The sequence below is a fragment of the Rutilus rutilus genome (assembly GCF_951802725.1).
Source record: "Rutilus rutilus genome assembly, chromosome: 10".
Taxonomy (NCBI): Eukaryota; Metazoa; Chordata; class Actinopteri; order Cypriniformes; family Leuciscidae; genus Rutilus; species Rutilus rutilus.
The window spans coordinates 492,324-510,879 of NC_140215.1; the positions used below are offsets into that span (position 1 = coordinate 492,324).

Sequence of the window (18,556 nt, forward strand, 5' to 3'; positions counted from 1 at the left end):
TTACTCTGAGATAACGACCGGCTGGATGTACATGATCTCTCACTTCACTAATGAATCTTATAGTAAAGTGTTCCCGGGTCTCATCGTAATCAGATCTGCGAGCTCACTGTTGGTCTTGAGTTTCCCCGGCGCGCTGCTGCGACTGCCGGCCTGGTTCATGGCCTTGACGATGAAGATGTAGCGCGTGCCGCTCTGCAGGCCGTGGACGGTGTAGTGGTTCTGCTTAATGTTGGGCGCGATCATCCAGCTGTCCAGCGAGTTACACAGGCCTGAAACAACATGTGCGTCACAGTTCTGGACATCAGAGCGACCATAAGGGGTGGTTGATTATGATTTGACTTTTCTAACTTTAGTTAGTGTGTAATGTTGCTGTTTGAGCATAAACAACATCTGCAAAGTTACGACGCTCAAAGTTCAGAGCAAAGGGAGATATTTGCTTTTACAGAAATCACTTTTTAAGGACTACAACAAACGGCTGGTAGAGACTACACCACATTCCTCCCGGGTTAGTGACATCACTGACCCTAACATTTACATAAACCCCGCCCCCGGAACACGATTTATAGATTATCAAGACAGAATATGCTAATCAGTGACTAGAAGATCGTTAACTACACATCAGCTGCATAAACTCATCAACTAACCATTCAGAAATGTTGTATTCTACATGTTGTCACTTCTTCTTGAGTCTCTCCATCATTGTCTGACTCCGGTTTACACATAAAAGGCTAAACGTTTTTGATATTTTCAGTGCATGTGTGTGTGTGTGTGTGTGTGAGGTAAAAGGAGACGAGCTGTTGAAGCTCCGCCCCCTATTCTGGGAGCAGCAGCTCATTTGCATTTAAAGGAACAGACACAAACAGTGCGTTTTTGCTCACCTTCAAAAAATGACAATTTTAACATGCTATATAACAATATCTGTGGGGTATTTAGAGCTAAGACTTCACACACACTCTCTGGACATCAGAGACTTATTTTACATCTAGTGGAAAGGGCATTATAACACCCCTTTAAAACACTCAACACCCCTAAAGAACATGTATTTCAAATTATAAGGTCTTTCTTTTCTCTACCTTTTATTTTTCTTCTATATTGTTGTTTGTCTGTGTTTTGTTTTAGTTGTTTTTGTTGATATGTGCATTTTGCCAAATTTCTGTGTGTATTCCTGCAATAAAAATAAAAAAATAGAGAAGGACAATACATTAATATTCTTTAATATATCCAGCTATTAAAATACTTTTGCATGAATGTAAAATCATTTCAAACGTCGTTTTAGTATTGCTGCAACTACGTATAACGTATATGATTAGAATCTTTTTCTGACTTTTATTTTCTTTTGCAGCCCAGAATGACTGAATATGCTTTTTTCTCTAAAACTGCAGTGATATTTGTGTTGTTTTGCAACGAAAACTTACCAATAATCATTATCCATTTTTGTAATTAGCATTAGTGACCGTAAAAGTACAGTCACCTGTACATGTGCATAATCACTGACATCAATTGTGTTCAAGTCAACAGCGTAGAAATATTCCTAAATCTGCCTAAATAGATATATATATATATTCTTTTTAGTGGAATAAATAAAATGTATACATATAATGATATGTATCCATTTAATTTATTCCCCCCAAAAAGTATCTATCTATCTATCTATATATAAAACAAATATAAAAGTGTTTTTATTTATTTTTTATTCCACCCAAAACATTTTTTTTACATTACATATACTGTATAAATTGGCGGGATTTTGTGATCTTGCGATCGATGCATTATTTGAATTTCCAGATTGCAATTCCAAAATGTAAAATAATAAAAAAATAAATAATAATAATAATAATAATAATATATATACAGATCTGCCCGACACCAGCGGGTCGTTGCTCTTTAAGCACGCCGTGACCTTATTCCCTCAGTAAGCTGTTCTGTCTGCGTCTCTTCAGGCTATTCTACACTCATATTGTACAGATAATCCGCTCTACTTCTGTCTAATCCACACATCTACGCGGATACAAAACCCAACCACACACTTCTGGCTCAATTCTGTTTTGCTTTTGTGTCATAACAGCATCACATCCCCTGCAGTGCTTTATGAAGTGCTGGACTTATTATAAAATCAGTTCCTGTTTTTTCAGACAATGCCATTCGAGACGGATCCGGTGTTTTACAGATGGCTCATATGGAGCGAGTTTGAGCTTGTGTAGACTGGGTTTACTCACTGACGACGTTAGCCTGGCCGGTGGAGATGGTGTACTGGAGCTCGTATGAAACCACACTGAACTCGTCCTCTGATGTCCAGTGGACTGTGATGGTGTCGTGAGATGCCGTGCAAAGCTCCTCGCGGATGGTGGGAGCGTTCGGAGCTGTGACAAACACACACATTTCACAAACATTTCAGTCCCAGAGCCAGTGCACTGCAAAAAATGCTTTTCTTACTTAGTATTTCTGTCTTGTTTCCAGTCCAAATATCTACAAATCCTTAAATCAAGATGCATTTACTAAAGTAGTAAAATGCCATAAACTGTTATGTTTTGTTTTCTGTGAGGCTTTGCTTAAAAAAAGCAAAATGATCTGCCAATGCGGTCAGAAAAATAATCTTGTTTCTGTTTGAATTAACATTATTTTTCTGACCCCATTGGCAGATAATTTTGCTTTTTTTAAGCAACAACTCACTTTATTTTGATTTATTTACCCAGAAAACAAGACATTTTACTTTAGTAAATGCATCTTGATTTAAGAATTTGTGGATATTTGGACTGGAAACAAGAAAAGCATTTTTTGCAGTGTATAACTCAATCTTTCATGTCGCCGCATGTATTATTCACACTGCACGCAGAAGAACAGAAACACACGCTTGACCTGCTGTACATGCAGTAACATGTAATAGGTGCACTTCTGTTAAACACACTCACACACACAGGCGTAGCCACACCTAATAACAGATGCAGAATTCATTTTGTAAAGCCTTAATAAAAATGTTTTTCTAATCTTGGGCTATTGTTGTTTACTTACAATATTTGTTCATTTAATATTTAATTAATTTTTTTTATTATTTAAAAAATATCTGGCAAAATTCGGACTGCCATTCGCGAACAGCCGCTGACTGTCTGACGGTGACACGGTTGTGCTGTTGAGACTCTCACAGCCTCATGAGGAGAAACGGAAACAAATGCTCACACAAAGTTTTGAACGAGTCGTTTGAGTCAAATGACTCATTCATAAACATACCAGAACGAATCAGCCGTTTGAACGAATCGTTTGAATAAATGACTCAATGACTCACTCATTACGACGGTCACCTGCCGCCACCTACTGGCGGTTTAGTTTCATGTTTAAAAGTATCATTCTTTCCAATATAAACAAATATAACCAAATATTTAAAACTATCTCATAACATTATTTAATGCAGTTGTAATTTTTCAGTGTAAATTATTGAATTTGATTAATAGCCATATAGTGCCATTTTATTCTAATTTAATTTATTGATCAAAATTAAGAATTTAAATATATATTGAATATAAGCATATATTTAAAACGATTAGGGAAAAATGCCCTTTATAAAGATTCAAATATCATAAATATACAGATTAAAATATGTCAAAGTTGACTGAACACTGATGAGAATATTGCCTCAGAATAAATTATATTTACATCACACAAAAAAATCCTATATTTTTCTGGACAAGCAAGCTTTTACTTGGAGAAGTGAATGACCGATCTACTTGTTCGAAGGACAAGCACATGAAAAGCCCTAATGTCGAGCCCTGAGTTATATTTTAGTTAGGCCAGTATTATGGGTATTTGGCGAGCCTGAGTATAGTTTTACACATCAGTCTATTCTGTACAGTTATTGATACTCAGAGTCTGGGAGTTTTGCACATTAATCTGACAGTAAATGTGGCACACCCAGCTTTTCTTCTGCACACCAGAGACTGGTTTCTGGCTACGCTAGTGCTTCATTAGCTTCATTAGCAGGAAATTATCTTCAAACTGTTGCTGCACCATGACATCAGAAAATAATTACATTTATAATAGAAAAATAAAGATATGATGTTGAAAGAAATTCTTGAATCATTAAAGTAAAATGCTTTCTGTTAGATTTTGGAATATGCAGGCCACAGGAAAGAAAAAAAATCTAACATTTATGTTGGAAAAGTTCTTGAAGAAGAAACACTGAATTACTTTGAACAAGGAGAATCTACTTATTTAATTATGGTTATTATTTTTTACATTTGTGTGTATGTTGATTTGTTATTGTTAGATGTAGTGGAGAGTATATGTGAGTGAATAGATGTTGGTTTATATGTGTTGTATGATTTTGATATGTCTTAACAAAAAATACAATAAATAAAGTTGAAAAAAGAAGAAAACAAAGAAAAATAAAGATAGAACCTTATATATATATATAAAATCGCTGCATGATTTTACATACAAAGCAAGGTCAACATTGAACTAACCTGTGAGGTAATCCAGACCTTCCAGCATCTTCTTCTCTCTGGAAAAGTCCAGTGCGAACGCGTCAAACGTGTCGTTCAGGTTGATCTCTGGAATCAGAACCTGTGAGGACGCGGTCGCCATTGAGACTCTGTAATTATATAACATGAAATGGGTTAAGACAAACTAATTAAAGCCACAATTTGATGCATAAACTTATTTATTTGCTTGCACTATTTTTTTTTGCAAAAGTTGTCTCAGCCAAGTGTGGGTATCTGCAGGTCGGAGTAGGGGGCGTGCTGAAAGGTAGGGGGCGTGTCTAACAGTAGAGGGCGTGCTGAAAGGTAGGGGGCGTGTCTAACAGTAGAGGGCGTGCTGAAAGGTAGGGGGCGTGCTGAAAGGTAGGGGGTGTGTCTAACAGTAGTGGGCATGCCGAAAGGTAGGGGGCGTGTCTAAAAGTAGAGGGCGTGCTGAAAGGTAGGGGGCGTGTCTAACAGTAGAGGGCGTGCTGAAAGGTAGGGGGGCGTGCTGAAAGGTAGGGGGCGTGTCTAACAGTAGAGGGCGTGCTGAAAGGTAGGGGGCGTGTCTAACAGTAGAGGGCGTGCTGAAAGTTAGGGGGGGCGTGTCTAACAGTAGGGGGCGTGCTGGCCAATAGAGGGCGCTAGGGCGAGCCAGACCACAGTTTATGAGCCACACTCATTAAATAAATAAGTAAATACATACATAAATCATATATACTAATAGTCATTATTTGTGTGTTTGAGATATTAAATGCACCCAGTATGTGAAAAATATGATAGAAATTCAAAATTAATGCTTTTTCAACACATCCCCTCCACTTGCGTGCACGTCTCATCAGCTCTGGGACGCTGGAGAAATCGCCCCAGAGAGGCGGGTCTGTGAAGCAGCTTAGCCAACTGCTGATTTAAGATATAAATGTTTGACATAAACTGTAGCCAATCAGCGAGCTCAAATCTAGTCTTCTGTTAGCGCCCCAAGCTGCGCGCGCCCGCGCTCATGCGTGCCCATCTCCATCAGACAGCGGACTATCTGCCTAGCTAGCTGGATACGGTCATGCTAATGCCTTGTTTTGCTTTCCGTGATTACTTTTTAAAACAACAGGGACAGATCCGGCATGGACAGTTACCGGAGTGAGGGAAGCAGCACCTGTCTGAGAAAGTAACTAAACAGTTTGAGTTCAATTTCAAATGCAAATGGAAAGTTTGTGCAATTTGTTTGTTTTTGTGTAAGAATGCCTCAGCCTTGTAAAATGGCATTAAATAATTACTGACTTTTTCACAGAGCACTGGTATCATGCAGTTTGTGTTCAATTGTGTTTGGGTGGTTAATAATAATAATAACTATTTTTATTATTATTATTTATATAGCGCCTTTCCAACACCCAAGGTCACTTTACAAAGATATGTAAAGGCAGTGGTTCTCAAACTGGGAGAATAAGATAAGATTTAAACTGAGCATGCATTTCTATCTGGTAAAATGCTGTAAATACATGACATCCGATCAAATTACCTCATCTTTTGCGGTCAAAACTTTCTGCATTTAAGCAGCGTGTGGCTATATGACCGGTCTCGTGCAGATTGCTGCCTCGGCAAATCGCGCTATACTGCCGTTCTCGACAATGTACGTTACCTTTGTAAAAGTAGGGATTTAGCACTTACTAGCATGAAGAACACAGACATACTGAGCATGGAGATCGATATAGCCTAAGATTCAAACTCTCTTCGATACAAAGACATACCCAGTTTGAGTTCCTGTGTTTAATGATGATCACATTATATGAAGATCCACACGATTGCGAATGTGACATTGATTTAATACAACTGTTCAACAAACGAAATATTAATATTAAGTGATGTTCATTTTCAACACAGTTGTCAGTATTTTTACAACAAAATAATACCTCCAACGAAAGCCACAGCAGAACTGCAGCACACAGCAATGATTGTGAACGAATCTGTGGCTTTGAACGAATCATGAGATTTTTACCCAAATTTTACTGCCGAATTATTACCCCCCTCGCTGAAGTCAGTACCTGATTGCCTACTCCTAACCCCACCCCTAATCCTAACCCCTCCCCCTCCCCCACTCCTAACCCCTCCCCTAATCCTAACCCCACCCCTAATCCTAACCCCTCCCCCACAACTAATCCTAACCCCTCCCCCACCCCTAATCCTAACCCCTCCCCCACAACAAATCCTAACCCCTCCCCCACCCCTAATCCTAACCCCTCCCCCACAACTAATCCTAAACCTACCAATACTAGGGGGGTAATAATTTGGCGGGGGTCGAAATTCGGCACAACACCTGTTTTAATTTAATATTTAAAAGCATCACTTCGTTTTTACCATCATTGGTCATACCATCTTCTTTTTTTTTTTAAGGGGGCGATTTAAGGGGGCAAATATTGTCCCTTACTGAAAAAGGTGTGACTGAAGAGTGGGGGTGCGCAGAAGGATGTTAAAAGCCTCATGGGGTACATCTCTAAAACGTTTGAGAACGGAATAGAACCAAATAAACATCAACATCAAAGCACAATACACATACCAAGGGCAGAAAGTAGGCCTAATGTTCAGAGGTCACTTACAAAGTTAGGTTAAAGGGATTCAAACAAAGAGGGATTTAAACAAATATCACAGAATGTGAGCTGAAGAGTAATATTCAGATAAAAAATGTGTTTTTGAAGGAGAGCAGGGTGGATGCTTGACTGATGTCTTGAGGAAGAGCATTCCACAACCTCAGAGCCACTACACTAAAGGACTCCCACTATTGAAACCGGCTGAATAACACAGCCCCACCTAAGATATTTTGCACCAGCCGCCACTGGAGGTGTGTCTAACAGTAGTGGGTGTGCTGAAATGTAGGAAGGTGTATCAAAAGGAAGGGGGCGTGCCGAACAGTAGTGTGCATATCAAAAGGTAGGGGGCGTGTCTAACAGTAGGGGGCGTGCTAAAAGATAAGGTAGGGGGCGTGCTGAAATGTAAGGTAGGGGGCGTGTCTAACAGTAGGGGGCATGCTGAAAGATAATGTAGGGGGCGTGTCCAACAGTAGGGGGCGTGCTGAAAGATAATGTAGGGGGCGTGCTGAAATGTAAGGTAGGGGGCGTGTCTAACAGTAGGGGGCATGCTGAAAGATAATGTAGGGGGCGTGTCCAACAGTAGGGGGCGTGCTGAAAGATAATGTAGGGGGCGTGCTGAAATGTAAGGTAGGGGGCGTGTCTAACAGTAGGGGGCATGCTGAAAGATAATGTAGGGGCGTGCTGAAATGTAAGGTAGGGGGCGTGTCTAACAGTAGGGGGCATGCTGAAAGATAATGTAGGGGGCGTGTCCAACAGTAGGGGGCGTGCTGAAAGATAATGTAGGGGGCGTGCTGAAATGTAAGGTAGGGGGCGTGTCTAACAGTAGGGGGCATGCTGAAAGATAATGTAGGGGGCGTGTCCAACAGTAGGGGGCGTGCTGAAAGATAATGTAGGGGGCGTGCTGAAATGTAAGGTAGGGGGCGTGTCTAACAGTAGGGGGCATGCTGAAAGATAATGTAAGGGGCGTGTCCAACAGTAGGGGCCGTGCTGAAAGATAATGTAGGGGGCGTGTCCAACAGTAGGGGGCGTGCTGAAAGATAATGTAGGGGGCGTGTCTAACAGCAGGGGGCGTGCTGAAAGATAATGTAGGGGGCGTGTCCAACAGTAGGGGGCGTGCTGAAATGTAAGGTAGGGGCGTGTCCAACAGTAGGGGGTGTGTCTAACAGTAGGGGCGTGTCATGTTTCGTCACCTCTCTGAGATGCTCTTTGCAGTCTGCAGGAATCGAGCGTGATCCGTCTCTTTCAGAGCTTGATCCGCTTGAGCGATGAGCGAGGACGATCTCTCCACAAACTGCTTACAGTTAGCGATCTGTTGAGCTAGCTTTCTCACCCGAACCACCTACACACACACACACACACACACGCTATGAGACTGAAAACAGGCTATTATGATTCAGATACACACATGTGCACACAGACTTTTCTAAACCAGCAAATGATCATCCATTATGTCATCAAATATAAAAGCATTGTGTAAACATAAATTCAAACCTAAATCTGTAATATCATAAGGCTGAATAACTAACCTCTGGCTCTGGCGATACATTAGTGAACTTTGACACTGACACGCAGTGAGGAAGGAAACACAGTTTCCTCTGAGAGAAAATCCCAAAGCCTTTTGTTCTTTCCCATTTAAGAACAACTCAGCATTAAAATCAACATGAAGTGACTTTCGCAAGATGCTTTATAATGCCTTATTAAGATATTTACTTTTATTCAGCAAAGATGCGATGAATTGATCAAAAGTGACAGTAAAGACATTTATAATGATACAAAAGATTATATTTCAGAATCAGAAATTTGTATTATCATTTATATTATCAAAAATACAGTAAAAATTTTGAAATATTATTCCAGTGTAAATCATCTGTTTTCTATGTGAATATATAGTAAAGTGTAGTTTATTCCTGTGATCAAAGCTGAATGTTCAGCATCATTACTCCAGTCTTCAGTGTCACATGATCCTTCACACATCACTCTAATATGAGGATTTGATGCTCAAGAAACATTTATGATTATTATCAGTGTTGAAAACAGTTTAATTTCTGTGGAAATCGTCATACATTTTATTTCTCCGGATTCTTTAATGAATAGAAAGTTCAAGATTTATAATCTTTTGTAACATTATAATTGTCATTACTGTCACTTTTGATGGACTGACTGCATCATTTCTTCACAAATGAGATAATTATGTTGACGATCGTACTTTTCCTTCTTTTATTTTGGTCCCGATGATCAGTCTTCTCTGCTGAACGATGTTTATCAGCGTGTCGCACTCTTCCGTCAGCTTGCTCTCCTGATGAGCCGCGTTGTGCTGGAAGCAAAACAAGCAAAACAACGGAAATGATGTCAAATATAACAACATGTTTTGTGCAAACGAACAACTTCCTCCACAGAACAAGGCAAACAGAGTCTCCCAGCAGCGAAGAGGCACGCCTGGAGGCAGGTACAGTCACAGTCCGGTGGGTTTAATAACACACAATCACAGTGATATATGATAACATTCATGACAGCGGCTCATCCAATCAGAGAATCAGATTCAATTACTGTTACAAAAACATGTTTTACAAGTGATTAATAACAATAAAAACAGGGGTATTTGTGATAAATAAGTCACATGTTTAAACTCACTTTCCAACTAGAGGAAACTGCCTGACTTCCTTTTCTCATCCGTCTTTATATTTTAAAGTGGACTGCATCCTTCATAAGTCAATATCACATTTCTTGCATTATATTAGTTTACCTCCACATGTTGGCACGTCTGGATCAGCTTCCCCATGAGGTTCTCCAGCTCGCTGTTCCTCTTGATCAGATTGCTGAGGTTGGAATCCAACATTTGCTGAGGAAAAACAACAGCAACATCAGAAAAGAGGCGCTTTGAACGCCAGTCACACTGAAGACGACGAGAGAAAATATGATAATCTACCAAACATCCTTCATCCATAACTCAGTGTGTCTCTGCGGGTCTGTGTGTCGCGCCGGTGCGTGAGTGTGTGGCTCAGAGAAGCCTCGGGCCGAGCGCTGGCTCTTCATGGGGGAGGGAAGAACACGGCTGACACGGATTGGGAATTTAAAAACTAGATTGAGTCCATTTGATGAGCTTTAACCTCGACGCAGATTGTGTTTCTCCTTAATATCCCAGAACACGAATGCATCTTTGATACGAGATGCTGCGAACGATATAAAATGCAGAACTGAGAAATAAACATCATGATCATGTTCTCCGAAATGTTCCAGAGAATCTGATTTTAAAAGGAAAGTCAAAGCTGTTATTCGATTTGAGGGATTTATATCTGAAACTTCATCATTACAAATGTGTAAATATGAATATGTTTCAATACATGCCATCAATAGAAATGACAATAATGTAGATATTAGATCACCAGAAATGCTTGTCTATTCGGCGATAGATTTTAACCACATTAAACCTCACCAAAACTGCACATATTTGATCAAAAATACAGTGAAATATTATTATAATGTAAATCATCTCTTCTCTATGTGAATATATACAGTAAAGTGTAATTTATTCCTGTGATCAAAGCTGAATTTTCAGTGTCTTCAGTGTCACATGATCCTTCAGAAATCACTCTAATATGATGATTTGATGCTCAAGAAACGGTTATGATTATTATCAGTGTTGAAAATCATATTTTTGTGGAAATCGTGATACATTTTATTTTTTACGAATCTTTGATGAATAGAACGGTTTTTTTTTTTTAAAGCATAATTTATTTGAAAAATAATCTTTTGTAACATTATAAATGTGACACAGTAAAGATACTTTGACACTTTGTAAAATGTAAATTTTGTAAATGATGCTCATTTTTCTCAACATATTCCAAAGAGAGTCTGGAAGAAGTAAATCTGTGTGTGTAAAGCGCGTCACTAATGTGCTTAATTGTTTAGCGACCCAGAAACAGTGTGGAATATTAAATATTTCTTAATTTATTCTTGAAGAATCTTTAATATGAACAGCATCTGATTCGTTGGTCCGGCCAATAAATAGAAACATGTAAAATATGACATTTGAGATGTTGAATTGTGCGGATAGGAAATGAGGTCGCCGGGTTCAAGCGATGACAAGAGAGCGAGGAGAGCATGTGTAATGTGTGCACACGCTAAAAATAGATGATCAGAGACACGGAAAACACTCTCTCTCAGAGCCACGATTTACTGTATGATATTTCATTTCCTCAGATTATTCGTCTCTGTTTATCTTTGGGATTTTAACCCAAATGGCAAATGTGAAAAACAAACATACTTCACTTTGGGGAAACTGAAACAAGGTTCCTGTGGAACAATCATGAATATTGCAGTCATTTCTTCAATTAGTAAGAGTAGCAATAATACACCAATTAAACCAGGTATTCAATTATAGATTTGACATAATCAAGCCTTTTTATTCCACGTATGCAGAATTAATCCCAAACGCGGATTCCTGCAATACAAGATTTTGCACTTTACAAAATGACAAGTTGATTCTAATTTGAAATGAGCATCTGCATTATTATCTTGTCTACATTAATACTTGTATTGCAACTTTATCAAAATAATCTCTGAATAAATGCATGAACATGAACATCATCCACAACCCTGATGTTTGCACATGATCAAACCTGTTCATCTGTAGATGTGCAACACACTGTTGGTAATAACACACTTGTAGAAGAAAGGATAGCATGCATGATTCACCCTCAGGAGACATTAAAACTAACAGTAGCATTACATTAGTAGTTATCATATACAGTACGTCTCATCTTCATCCCCTCGGGTCATTTTGACCCGGAATATGTTTTTAAATAATAAAAAAATGGAGTGTTCATCAGAGGGGTCCAGGACTATTGCCGCATTTGAACCACGAATACACAAAACGTGTTTTAATGGATTCGAGGAGTGGTTGAAATCTTACAAAGTAACAAATTCTTCCCTCGGGTCTATGACTCCCTTAGGAATGAATGGAATGCGAGGAGGAATGCTTCAGGACACATAAAAAAACCTATAAATGCTCAAAATTCAAACTAGAAATGCTCAAACTTTACCAAATGATGATTTCTTAATGTCTACATGTGTATCTGAATGCACACTGAAGAAAACTGGCTTTAGGACCCAGAGGAACAGCTCATTTGCTCCATATAGAGATATAAGGCCATCTAGAGTCATGAAATATCATGTATATTATTATTTTTCCACAAGAGGTCGGCAAAAACACACAATGTAAGACATTTAGAGCTGAATTAAAAGGGTTATGCATGAAATTGTCAGTTATTTTGCATTTAAAGGAACATGCCGACTTTTTGGGACTTCAGCTTATTCTCCGTATCCCCCAGAGTTAGATAAGTCCACACACACCCTTCTCATCTCCGTGCGTGCCGTAACTCTGTCTCACCGCTAGCCTAGCTTAGCACAAAGACTGGAGGTAAACGGCTCCAGCTAGCATACTGCTCCCAATAAGTGACAAAATAACACCAACATTTTCCTATTTACATGTTGTGATTTGTATATTCACAGCGTGTACGAATAACTTGGTCACATGAGACACAGCCATCTTCTAACCGTACACACACACTGGGAACTATATTCTCAGAAGGCGAAGCACTGCTACTTCTGGCGGAGTGATTGTGAGGAATGTGCTTAAATTGCTCTTTATTTATTATTTATTGATCAAATCTAGTAATCCAAAGGTAAATAAAAAAAAATAAAAAATATAGAAATCTCCCCCAAAAAATTGCATTAAAAAATATACAAAATATAATCAAAATGAAATAAATAAGCTTTCTGGGCAAAAAAAAAGAAAAAAAAGAAAAGAAAAAAAAAAACAGTATAATTTTAGGGCTTGAGGTGGTTTTGATCCCGAGGGAAAGATGTGTTCCAGAACGCGAGGGACGGATGAGGGTTAAGAGCATTGAGGAATGAACCGCCATTATAATAGAAAGTAGGAAAATCCCACATGGCTCAGATCACTCACAGCAAGTTTTTTAGGCCACAGAACTTCAGCTGCGTTTCAAAGTGCCTCGACCCGAACCAAAATAGAGGCTTTTATCTGAAACTCTGAATCATTCATGCAGAACATGTTCAGGTGTGAAGAAGAGCCGCAGAAAAGAGGAGTAACTGTCGGGCTCCTATTGTTAGCAGGCATTAGAGACGCCTCAACATCGGGTCCTAAAGCACATAACACTGACATCTCAGAGCAAAACTTTATCTCAGATCAGAACCTAATGAGATCTTAAAGAGCAACTTTCCTGTCTTCAGTGTGTAATGTTGCTGTTTATTCTCTATATCAGTGTTCCTGAACTCCTGAAACGCCTCCATTGTAGTCTTGAGTTTCTTCCGGGAACGAACACGTCACAATATTCCTCATTATAATAATTTATGCGCAGAATAAAGGGGCGGGGCCTGGTTGAGTTAGTTAGTAGTGTGTTAAACTGGCGGTTATGGTAAGGGGCGGGACATTTCCCAAACACACTCGAAGCGCTCGACTAATCACAACACACTGATAGTCACCAGCGAACATAGTCACATGTTTGCCGGGAGCCAGAGCGCCTGACATCAAAGCAAATTTAAAAGTGCTGGCTAATGCTAATCGTAAATTCTCTAAGATCATTATTCATGTCGGCACTAATGATGTTCGACTCCGCCAGTCGGAGATCACCAAAATTAATATTAAAGAGGTGTGTGAACTTGCAAGTACGATGTCAGGCACTGTAATTTGCTCTGGCCCCCTTCCTGTTCGCAGGAGTGATGAGATAGTTAGTAGATTGTGTTCACTGAATCGCTGGCTGTCTGAGTGGTGTCCGTGTAATAATATAGAATTCATAGACAATTGGAAAAGTTTTTGGGGCAAACCTGACCTGTTGAAAAGAGATGGTATTCATCCCTCCTGGGATGGTGCTGCTCTTCTATCTAGTAATATGGCTCATAGTCTTAGAGCTCAAACATGACAAATTGGGCACCAGGTCAGGAAGCAGACAGACTGGCTAAACCAACCGTCTGCTAGCGGCCTCGCGTCACCCAGGTCAGATAAATCCCATCACATAGAGCCTCTTTCACCTAGCTATCATCATATAGAGACTGTGTCTGTTCCCCGATTTTGGAAATCCAAAAAATGTTTAAACCTATCTAAGGTTAAAAATTTAATTGATGTTCAACAAATAAAAAACAGCTATAATACAGATGAGCAAATGATAAAGCTTGGGTTGCTGAATATTCGATCGCTTACTTCAAAAGCACTCATTGTTAATGATATGATTTCAGATAATAACCTAGATGTGCTGTGTTTGACAGAAACCTGGCTAAAACCAAACGATTACATTACTTTAAATGAGTCCACCCCGCAAGATTACTGTTATAAACATGAACCCCGTCTGAAACGCAAAGGGGGTGGTGTTGCTGTAATTTATAGTAATATTTTCAAAACCACTAAGAAATCAAGTTTCGAATATAATTCTTTTGAAGTGTTAGTGCTTAATGTAAAAATATATAGTAAAAATGATAAATCACGTTTGAGATTTGTGCTGGCTACTGTATACAGGCCACCAGGGCACCATACAGACTTTATCAAAGAATTTGCGGACTTTCTATCAGAGTTAGTATTGGCTGCAGATAAAGTACTAATTGTTGGTGATTTTAATATACACATCGATAATGAAAAAGATGCATTGGGATTGGCATTTAAAGACATTGTAAACTCAATTGGAGTTAGACAACACGTGTCAGGACCTACTCATCGTCGTAATCATACTCTAGATCTAATAATATCACATGGAATAGATGTTGATGCCGTTGAAATTCTGCAGCAGAGCGATGACATCTCAGATCATTATCTAGTCTCGTGTAAATTACATTTAGCCAAGGCTGCAAAGCCGACTCCGTGTTACAAATATGTTAGACCCATCACTTCTGCTACTAAAGATTGCTTTATTAATAATCTTCCTGATCAGTTTCATCATTTTAGCATCCCGGATAGCTTAGAAAAACTTGATATTGCAACAGAAACTTTTAACTCTCTCTTTTCCAGCACTTTAGACACAGTTGCTCCTTTGCGCTTAAAGAAGATTAAAGAAAATAATCCAACGCCGTGGTACAACGAGCACACTCGGGCCCTTAAGAGAGCAGCCAGAAAAATGGAGCGCAACTGGAAGAAAACAAAATTAGAGGTATTTCGCATTTCATGGAAAGAGAGCTCGATTGCTTACAGAGAGGCTTTAAAAGCTGCTAGATCTGCTTATTTTTCAAACCTATTAGAAGAAAATAAACATAATCCTAGGTATTTATTTGAAACAGTGGCTAAACTAACGAAAAAGAAAGCTTCAAACACAGAAGGTTCCAAGCAGCACAGCAGTAATGACTTTATGAACTTCTTCACTTATAAGATTGATAATATCAGGGATAAAATTATAACTATGCAACCGTCTACTACAGTATCGCATCAGGCAGTGCATTGTAGTCTCCCTGAGGAAAAATTTGATTCATTCATTGCTATAGGAGAGGAAGAATTTACTAAACTCGTTAAATCATCTAAATCTACAACATGTATGTTAGACCCTATACCGACTAAGCTACTGAAAGAGATGCTTCCAGAGGTCATAGATCCTCTTCTTAATATCATTAATTCCTCTTTGTCTCTAGGATACGTACCAAAAAACTTTAAGCTGGCTATGATTAAACCGCTTGTTAAAAAAATGCAACTTGATCCTTCAGAATTAGTCAATTACAGGCCGATCTCGAATCTACCCTTTCTGTCAAAGATACTAGAAAAGGCAGTATCTTCACAACTATGTTCCTTTCTAGAAAGAAATGATATCTGCGAGGATTTTCAGTCCGGATTTAGACCATACCATAGTACTGAGACTGCTCTCGTTAGAGTAACAAATGATTTGCTCTTATCATCCGATCGTGGTTGTGTCTCTCTATTAGTGTTACTCGATCTTAGTGCTGCGTTTGACACCATTGACCACGACATTCTTTTAAATAGACTAGAAAACTATGTTGGCATTAGTGGAATTGCACTAGCATGGTTTAAATCATACTTATCTGACCGTTATCAGTTTGTAGCAGTAAATGAAGAGATGTCTTATCAATCACAAGTTCAGTATGGCGTACCACAGGGCTCAGTACTAGGACCGCTGCTGTTCACTCTGTACATGCTGCCATTAGGAGATATTATTAGGAAACATGGAATTAGCTTCCACTGTTATGCCGACGATACTCAGCTCTATATTTCTTCAAAACCTAACGAAACTTACCAATTCACTAAATTAACAGAATGCATAGCTGATATAAAAAACTGGATGACTCGTAATTTCCTACTTCTAAATTCTGAAAAAACAGAGATTCTAATTATTGGACAAAAAACTTCCTCACGTAATAACCTAGAATACTGTCTAACACTTGATGGCTGCTCTGTTAAGTCTTCGTCGTCGGTTAGGAACCTGGGTGTGCTCTTTGATACCAATCTTTCATTTGAAAGTCACGTGTCTAGTATCTGTAAAACCGCATTTTTCCATCTTAAAAATATATCTAAATTACGTCATATGCTCTCATTGACAAATGCGGAACAATTAGTCCATGCGTTCATGACCTCAAGGCTAGATTATTGTAATGCTCTACTGGGTGGTTGCCCTGCACGCTTAATAAACAAACTACAGCTGGTCCAAAACGCAGCAGCTCGAGTTCTTACCAGAACCAGGAAGTATGACCATATTAGCCCGGTTCTGTCAAAACTGCACTGGCTCCCTATTAAACATCGCATCAATTTTAAAATATTGCTGATTACTTACAAAGCACTAAATGGTTTAGCTCCGCGGTACTTGAGCGAGCTCTTAACGCATTATACTCCTTCACGTCTATTGCGATCTCAAAATTCCGGCCAGTTGATAATACCTAGAATATCTAAATCAACTGCTGGCGGTAGATCCTTTTCCTATTTAGCACCAAAACTTTGGAACAGCCTTCCTACCATTGTCCGGGAAGCAGACACACTCTGTCAGTTCAAATCTAGATTAAAGACACATCTCTTTGACATAGCGTTCACATAATACATTATAGACTTCTATAATTCAATATTAGGCTGCATAGATTAGGTCAGCTGGAACCGGGAACACTTCCCATAAATCCTGATGTACTTGTTACATCATGAGAAGAATGGCATCTACGCTAATTTTAGTGTCTTTGTTTATCCCAAGGTTTTCCCGCAGCTTGCCGGATCCAGGCCGTTTCCAGATCTGATGAAGGACCTTCGCCTGGACCCGATGTCAATGCAGTGCTGAAGGGCCAACTAGTCTCTCCCTATGGAGGATCCCTTTCCCACTCTACAGATAACGCGTCGTCGGGAAAACTCAATTTGCGTATCTACCCCGAATTGATAAAATAAAATAAAATTCTGAATCAAAACTATAAGGAAACACCAGTAATTTGTTTAGGTTTGGTTTGTAGGGAATTCCAAACCTGCACACATATATTCAAACGCACATAACTATAGAACTCGTTCTTAATGTGCATCTGAACGCCATCAGCGTTTCTCACAGGTTCGCGTTTAAAGTCTGTGTAGAGAGAATGGTGTCGTCTTGGCGGCCCTAATTTAAAAACAAATGATCGTTGCGACGGAAGCGAATCAATCAAAACTAACTTTAGCTGGAAAATAACTTTATTAAAGAACCGCTATAAAGCCAAAACAATCTTACGTTATATTATACATTTATCTCTGTGAAGCTGCTTTGAGACAATCTACATTGTTAAAAGCGCTATATAAATGAAGATGACTTGACTTGACTTGACTGATCCAGCCGACCAATCAGAGCCCAGTGTGCTTTTCAGAAGGAGGGGCTTCATAGAGACAGGAAGTAAACAGAGCGTTACTGACAGACTGGGAAGAGAGGAGCCGCAACAATGGAGAATATGAGGAAAATAATCAACATTCAAGCAGGAAAACCTGTTCTAGTAGAGCCCGAAAACTACAAGACTTTGATTAAAGTTATAATATGGCCTCTTTCTGAACGATCTCTTCTATTATGACTTTTGTTTTTGTTATGACTCCATTCTGTCTCCTGATGGAGTTTTGGTTCCTTGCCACTGTTGCCTTGGCTTTCGGCTTGCTTAGTTGAGGACATTTAATATTCAACAATATTATTGATCTGCCTTACGTAAGGTGGACAATGACGCAAATTTCTTCTGGAAACAAACTTTGTTGCATTATTTTCCTGTTATCTCTGTGAAGCTGCTTTGAAACACTGTGTTGTAAAAGTGCTATATAAATAAAGGTGACTTGACTTTTACATGAGACTTTAATTAAGGTCTCTGTTTGCACTCCATTTAATCTGATTTCTGGGTTTTTAAACTCCACTTGAAGTACTTCTGAATTCTTCTTCATATATTAGTAAAGAGAAATACATGTTAAAATGTGCATGTTAAAAATAACACGTGTCGGCTGATAATTCTGCAGAACAAACTAAAAAATCTGCTTTGAAAGCACAGACTGAGTACAAGCATCTGACAAAAACCCAGCTGGAAACTATGAGTGTGTGTGTGTGT

General features: G+C 39.1%; 1 protein-coding gene across 4 annotated transcripts in view; it reads right to left on the bottom strand.

Moving 5' to 3' along the window:
- mid1 (midline 1) overlaps positions 1 to 18,556 on the bottom strand; it is a 55,736-nt gene that overhangs the window by 8,520 nt on the left and 28,660 nt on the right. For all 4 annotated transcript variants that reach the window (XR_014628921.1, XR_014628922.1, XM_084420909.1 and 1 more), the window contains exons 3-8: positions 9,771 to 9,866; positions 9,234 to 9,341; positions 8,218 to 8,366; positions 4,455 to 4,582; positions 2,217 to 2,360; positions 108 to 269 (exon numbers count right to left, since the gene is read on the bottom strand). Coding sequence is in view for 2 of the 4 variants with exons in the window: in XM_084420909.1 (XP_084277035.1) it covers positions 108 to 269; positions 2,217 to 2,360; positions 4,455 to 4,582; positions 8,218 to 8,366; positions 9,234 to 9,341; positions 9,771 to 9,866 (787 nt within the window). In the remaining 2 variants the exon portion in view is untranslated. The remainder of the gene's footprint in view (positions 1 to 107; positions 270 to 2,216; positions 2,361 to 4,454; positions 4,583 to 8,217; positions 8,367 to 9,233; positions 9,342 to 9,770; positions 9,867 to 18,556) is intronic.